The following is a 7,796-nucleotide window of genomic DNA, read 5'->3' as shown; positions in this document are numbered from 1 at the left end:
CAAGAACCACTGGGCCAGAAAAGATGAAACTCATGAGGAAGCATCCTCTGCTAGTGTAAATTCAAGTTTGTTAAAATCATGACCCCCGATATTTAGGCAGGGCCAAAGTGGGGTATCAAAGTTTAACATAGAAGTACATAGGAAAATCTTTAAAATATCTTCTTCTCAAGAACAGCAAAGCCATGATTGGTCTTAGTTATCCGGAAGCATCTTCTGGTAGTGAAGATTCAAGTTTGTTCGAATCATGACCCCTGGGGTAGGATGGGGTCACAGTGGGGGATCAAAGTTTAACATAGGGATACATAGGGAAAAGCTTTAAAAATTTTCTTCTCAAGAACAGCAAAGCCATGACTGGCCATCGTTATCATAATATGAAGCTTATTCCTTTAGTGTAGATTCATGTTTTTTCAAATCATATCCCCTGGGGCAAGGGTTAGCCATAACAGATGACCAAATTTTTAAGAAGGATTTCATAGAAAATAATCTTTAAAATTCTTCTTGAGAACGGCAACAGTTGAGATTCTTCATATTTTTATGAAAGCTTCCTCGGTTATAGTGTAGAATCATGTTTGTTTAAATCATGACCCACGGGGGTAGAGTGGGGCCACAATGGGTGACCAACAAGAAGAATAAATGGAGCCATTATTAAAAGTGGATCATAGTTATACAAAGGGATATTAACGACGGATATATCAATCAAAATGTACATCTTATAAACAGCAAAGTCATTATGTATCATATTAATTTATTAAAAACGTCCGTAGGAAGTGTAGATTTAAGTTTGTTCAAATACCCCCCCCCCCCCTTCTCCCCTGAACCCACTTTTATATTTAAAACTTTTCAATACTGAACTGATTTTTTCTTTTAGCTAGACAGTTGCTCAGGTGAGCGATGTGGTCCCTGGGCCTCTTGTTTGTCTTGATTTCATGTACGTGTCAACTTAGTCTTTGTGCAGTTTCCTGAATATTTAAATACTATGATTAGAGAAGACACGAGTAGTGTTTCACCGTGTAAGACATAAGGTTGGATCAGGTACCATGGAAGAGTGAGCATTCCTTGCAGACCTAGGCGGCAGAACCCAACTTTTTCCAAACATAACTTCTATTGCCCTTGGATCGAAAGATCCCGAGGAATATTGTTTTGTCTTGTTTGTCTGTCTGTCTGTCAATTTTAATTTACATGTAGCCCATATCTATCAGTTACTCTCAGGGGTAAGTGTATACCACAGATGTGTCCATTCCAGAATTATGTTATCATCAGGGGCATACCCGGTAGTGTTTCACAAACACATCATGTTGGAAAATGCTGAATGGCATTATAACCCCCCCCCCCCCCCCCCCCGGGCACACTTTTTGTTGAAGTAAAGTAAAAGAAAGAGTTATGAAGAAGTGAATTAGGGGGAAATTGGAACTACATGTAATTGAAAGAACTTGGATTCTAAAGTCGGAATGAATTTCTGCATGGAGTTTAAACAATCAGCGTACTGATTTATGTCAGGAATAAATACATTCCAAAAATATCCGGCGCGTATATTTTTCGCTATTTACAATTGACTTCGTCGAGTTCCACGTTTGTAAGATGGCGACAAGGGTAAGAAATCTGTCAACAAATCCCGGTAGAGTGTCGTACAACGTAAACTTTATTTAGTAACAAATTATTTTATGTCTTCATGTACGTGTCATCAAATATACTTGCCATTTACACACGAGAAGGGATAACTATGTTTTGCGTTAGTGTGTATTTAGTGATGTTTGTTAAAAAAAAAATAATAAGTAGGTACACTACGCCCTGGCAAACCATTATCACATGTCATTGCCAGAGTTAATGAGTGAACAGGTGTTTTACAAGTGAAAATATTGATTGAAAGGACACGTCATCGAAAACGGGGAAATCTTAAAATACACAAGCAGGCGGTAAATATAGTACTACCAACTGACCAACTCCTGACTCTCTCTTTTATTGAATGATATTCTCATAATCGCTTATCAAATTCAATTCAAACTTTTTAAGCACATTTCTCTATGTTGCGCTTAATTCATATTTACATACACATGTAAAATTGTCTACAATGTAAAGTCTTGCATTATTAATGTCTAAATTTAGTTAGAATAATTTAACTTACTTTGGTGAGGGCTTGTCCCGAATACCTCCCATATACTCTCAATGTAACAAGAAAATTGCAGAATCGCTCCGAACGATTTTGTATGTGATCAGTTGTGTATGCCTTTAAACCTAAAATAAAATCCAAATTAAGACTAAATTCAACTAATTTTCTCAACATTTTTTCTCGCTTAAAATTTACACGCCATGTTTTAAGTCAGAACTCTCTTGATTGTTCGTTGTAAATGCACTGAGTTCGAGTTATTGCCTGTGTTTATTTTGCAACATTGTGAATACACGGAACAAATTCTATCGTTGAACCAGGTCCGTAGGACACATACATGCCAACTTTCCCGATTTAGGCGGGATTCTCCCGATTTTACCCTTTCATCCCGCCTTCCCGATCGGGAGAGAAAAATTGCCCCAATTGCCCGATTTGAAAAAAATTCAGACTTTCGGTTTCCCTAACACCGAATTTTGTCAATCGGGATAAGAATATCAGAGTTGTTTATTCAATAGATAAGTCTCATTGTTTATTTAACATGCAGAGTTAATTAGCCACAAAATCACTTCTCGCTTCAACGCACACGCTGCTGTCCAAGTACAGGTATAGCTTATAGCCTGGAGCAGTTAGGGGATTAATCTTTTCAGTTTGAAGGGGTATGCAAAGTGAAACACATAGATTAAGGGCTTAATTAATTAGTCATTGTATTAAAAACAAAAATTAAAGTCAATGAAATGATAATCAAACAATAAAATATGAATCCAAAAAGATCGTTTTTTGAAAACGAAAGTAGAAAATTTCAAAGCATATATAGCTGCTGATTTTAACTGCTAAATAATAAAAATATTGTATAGTTTGTCAATTTAAAAAAATATTGAAAATAATTTAGATTAAATAATACACTCATGTTTAGTATGCAATACTCATACAGATGTACATTGTATTTCTATGATACAAATATGTCAAGGAAATACCAGAAACCCATATGGCATTGCCAAGACTGCAAAAGTTTATCATGTTCATGATGTAGTCTTTTAAAATTTTAATTTTTCTTTGGGATGGGTGGGGCTTGTGTTAAAAAATTCATGATTAAATTAGGCATATTTTCTCCAAATTGATTTGTGTGTGAGATAAAATTAATGATGCACTGTTATATACTTACTTATAGGGAATAAAGTGACACTTGATTTTAAGGGTACATACTAGAAACAAAATGTAAATTAATAGAACAGAGTGACAACTATTAAGCAAAGATATTTAAATTTGGAAAAATAAAACTTTAATTTGTATTTATTTGTATTCATAATTAAGTGCTATCAATATTATAATTAAAAAAAAGTATTTCATATTCATTTATTTTCACAACAAAATGTCGCGAATTTGAAGCTTTGAAAATGCTCCCCCATTTTTCAAAAGTTGGCATGTATGAGGACATATATCATTTATAGAACATTCTAGTAAATTGAGCTTCAATTATTTCATAGCTGCAGATCTGTAGCTCTCTGGTCTGGAAAAAAAAAAATTGGGATGGACAAATAGAGAGCTACAGTGCCACCCATTGAAAAAAAATGTATTTTTATTGTGCACAAAAATGTGCTGTTTCAGTAAAAGAAATGTGAGAGTCGGGAGTTATCAGAATTATAATTTATATTTATTGCTTGTCCAATATAGAAGTCAGATAAAATTACTACATTTTTGCTAATGTTGAATAGATTATAGCTTTATACATGTTATAGGTGCATGTTAGTTTACTTAGGTACAAAATCATTCATATTTCTTAATTGACCATATTGTCAGGAAGTATTTTTAAAAAAAACAAAAATCACACTTCAATGCAGTGTAAAGTTTTTTTTTAATTTAAACTGATCCAAAAACGATCTTTGAAAATTTTAAACATCACTTTCCAATATGAGTCTCCTTCAGGGCAATGTCAATCAGAGTTCTAAAAGTTAAAAAGCTTTTATCATTTTATGCATCGTATATTTTTTAATTGAAAGCAAAACACTTTATAGATACTCTCTCCTGTCATTTCCTATGTGCAGAACAGACATGCATCATGTCAGCCTTGTCATTGCAAGTCCTAGACCTATTGATAGAATCAGAAAAAGTTTAGAGGAGAATAAAACAATACACCTGTTGACATTTTCTTGCAGAATATGGTTCCACGGCTTCTCTTGTTCCTGTCCTTTCTGAACCTTTGCTCTGGATTCTATGTACCAGGAGTGGCTCCCAAGGAGTTTAAGAAAAATGACCTTGTAGAGGTCAGGGTAAGTGAGCCTAGATTGAGCATTGGAATGGATTGAGGCTTCCTTAATAATGTTCATAAAATTTGTAAGTTTCGTCTGACTTGATGCATTTCATTTCCAATTGGCAAAGAGTGAAGTTTCAATTTTATTAGAATTTAATATCAAGCATAATAAAAAAAAAGAATTCTCCATCAGCATACATCAGTATTGAGATCACATGAAATAGCAAAGGTAATTCCGAAAATTCAGTGTAAAGTTTGACCTAGATCTGATCAGTTATGGAATTTTTACACTCTATATTTCATCTGGATATAACCTTCCTAATACTGAAAATAAATTTTTATTAGCGAGAACCTTATTTTTGCACAATTACAAGAGATAGTTTTCTCGAAAAAATTTCATCCTTGCATATACATGTTTTATCATTCCTAAAGATTATATAAAGCAATAAACACACTTCGTGAAATTTTGTCTTGCCTTTAAAGAGTCAATAACTAACTTACAAAAATAAGGTGTCGCGAAAAATATAGTGATCTACAGTAGATGTTCTCTGAAAGTGAAATTTATTTTCTATGTATTGAACATTAACATGAAATGTCTTATGATCATGATCAGAACATTTTAACCCAAATTACAATTTTACTAATCTGTTTGTTTGTACACCTTTCAGGCAGTAAAGATGACCAGCACCAAGACTCAGCTTCCATATGAATATTATTCACTCAGATTCTGTGAGCCAAAGGGAGGAAAAGAATATAAAGTGGAAAATTTGGGTATGTGTGTGGGTTAGATGTTTGATATCAACAAAGGAAATCAAGAGGGGAAAACAGTGAAATCAAGGGACTTAAGCGATACCTCAATTATTATTTTTTATTGACTTTTCTTTTTCTTTAAAGAAATGATTTGACCTTGCATGAACATTTTCAACATAACATAGAAAAAAGCTTATTAATAATATTGTTTGAACGTATTTGAAAATTCTTGATATTCAGTATTGACAGCATTCATAATAAAATTAATAAATTTATTACACACAATATCTTTGTTCTCTATGTATATGTGTCTGACTATATTGTTGACATCTATTTTGAAAATATTTTTGCAGGTGAAGTATTGAGAGGAGACAGGATTGTTAATACTCCATACGAGGTTTGTTTTGTTGTACAACTATTTCTTCTTTTGTAACTTGCATATCGTTACTCAAATTTCATTTAAATGTCACAGGGACTCTTGTGTTATTTTTAAATGCATTTGTTTTGTTGACCAATTTTTACTCTTTTGTATAGTATTGGTATCATTACTCAGATCTAATTAAATGTATCTCTAAAATGTTTCTTAATTAAACACATTTCAGATTAAGATGGCTACAAATATGGCATGTAAAGTTTTGTGTGACAAAATCAAGCTCACTGCCAAGGAATCAGCATTGATGGCAGAAAGAATTAAAAAGAACTACTATGTTCATCTGTAAGTTGCCTTTTAGTATCTCTTATTCATAGGTTTATAAATTCTTTTTTTATATTTCATAAGTTGTTTTCTTAAGTATTATCTCTTTGAAAAAAAAAATCTTCTTGATGCAGATTATCCTTCTGAGAAATTAGCAGACCCACTTTAAGGTTCATAAACCCTCTGCTCACTCATACAGTATAATTTGTCCAAACCGGCTATCGCTGGTTCCATAAAATTTGGCCGGTTTAGACAGAATCCGGAGTGCAGGAAAAATGCAGGAAACTATTAATTTTTGAAAATTTCGTTGTTTATTTACAAGACATCATATACATAATATAAAATATAATTGAATGATGAAATTAATCAATATTTTGGAGTATCGAAATTATAAAATAGTCTCGCATGACTCACTGTACATATTTTCTTGGCTGTTCACGAAGTTTGAAAGCCGGGTGAAATGTTACCTAAAACAAAATCTACAGGCACGCATAATATAGGTCTACTATATATCAAGCGGACCGGGTTTCGCTTGTCAAAGAGCTCATTCAATATGTATAAACAGTAATGCACAATTATTTACGATGTTCTTATTATTGGATTGAACTTTTAATTTTTATGTAAAAAATTACGTTTCTTATTATTATTATTATTATTATGTTCCCCACAGTGTTATGGCGCCATTTTGAAATGCGTGAAATGTTTTTAGGGTCGATGTAGATTTGCGGATCCGCGCACATGCTTATATCTTGTAATGACCGATTTTTAATAGGCGTACTTTTAAATTTTTGTGTGCTTTGAAACTTATAATATAAGTATATTAATGTGACATGGTAAAAGGATGCACGTGCGCTATTGGCTGAAACAAAGTTAATGTTTTTTAAATTGTGTTGAAAATAATTTAATATCATATATATAGTTTTCAAGTGGGCTGTGGCTTAAACTTTAAATAGCTATAACTCTTGATTTTCAACCAAACAGGATGGGATTTGGAACATAGATAGATATACTACTACTACAAGAAAATGGCACCATGCACATGCATACATGTGCATGTACATGCAAATCTGATTGGCTGATTTAAACAGCTATAACTCCCTTGGATTTTAACCAAACGGGAGGTGGTAATTAACGGACATCTACAAGAAGGTATGGTCACCATGCTCATGTATGTGCGTGCACGTGAAATGAGCAAAATAAAAAAAACAATTGAATGAGCGTATCTTTTTAATACTTTTGGATTAAATACTTTAATATTAAGTATATTAAAATATATAGATTGTGTAGACAAGATGATATGGTCATTACGCACATGCATTCACATGCGCACGCGTGCAATGCTAAAATTTGAATGAACTTTGTACACTTCTGGGTAAACGTTTTTAAGTCTCAAATGCATCGAGTTTGTCTAATTTAATGAAGCTTCGGAATATGGCACAAAAGGGAGTTTTTTCTATTAGCACTATTATGTTCCCCAAAGAAGTTGGGGAACATATTGTTTTTACTCTGTTTCTTATTATGTTCCCAAACGAACATATTGTGTTTAAATTTCCGGTATAAACTACTCATCCGACGGTGAAACCTTTTTAGGGTCACTAGGTATGTAATGTAGATGTGCAGAACGAAGGTCATTTTGCGCGCACGTGCGTGCATGTGCGCACACGTGTAACGCGTGAAATGACAAATTTTAGCCGTAACCTTTTAAATTTTTGATGAAATGCTTTGAAACTCAAAACATAAGGATATAATAGTAGTATAGACATGATGACATGGTCAAAATAGCAAACATCTCACGCGCATGCATGTGCGCTTCGTTCTGATTGGCTGAAACTAAAGTCTTTATATCTTTTTTGTTTTCTGACAAAATCCTTTGAAATTTTGAACATAGTCATACATTATAAAGATCTGCAGCATGATATATAAGAATAATCATGAACGCACGCACATGCACGTGTGCTGCAATCTGATTGGCTAAAAGTTTAAATGCCTAAAACTTTCTT

At 33.2% G+C, this 7,796-nt stretch overlaps 1 protein-coding gene across 2 annotated transcripts in view; it reads left to right on the top strand.

Annotated features, from left to right (window-relative positions):
- The first annotated feature begins 1,509 nt into the window (after positions 1 to 1,509).
- LOC134237258 (transmembrane 9 superfamily member 4-like) overlaps positions 1,510 to 7,796 on the top strand; it is a 22,904-nt gene continuing 16,617 nt past the window's right edge. Inside the window, exons 1-5 of one of the 2 annotated variants that reach the window (XM_062719370.1) lie at positions 1,510 to 1,590; positions 4,258 to 4,371; positions 5,021 to 5,123; positions 5,456 to 5,499; positions 5,705 to 5,817. In XM_062719370.1, coding sequence (XP_062575354.1) covers positions 1,579 to 1,590; positions 4,258 to 4,371; positions 5,021 to 5,123; positions 5,456 to 5,499; positions 5,705 to 5,817 — 386 coding nt within the window. In that variant the 5' untranslated portion in view covers positions 1,510 to 1,578. Of the gene's footprint in view, positions 1,633 to 4,257; positions 4,372 to 5,020; positions 5,124 to 5,455; positions 5,500 to 5,704; positions 5,818 to 7,796 lie in introns of both variants that reach the window. The other variant, XM_062719362.1, reaches the window with a different exon arrangement.

This window comes from Saccostrea cucullata, unplaced genomic scaffold (genome assembly GCF_032062105.1).
Source record: "Saccostrea cucullata isolate Sc308-1 unplaced genomic scaffold, CSIRO_AGI_Scuc_v1 ctg574, whole genome shotgun sequence".
Lineage (NCBI taxonomy): Eukaryota > Metazoa > Mollusca > Bivalvia > Ostreida > Ostreidae > Saccostrea > Saccostrea cuccullata.
This window is presented reverse-complemented; position numbering and strand designations above follow the sequence as displayed.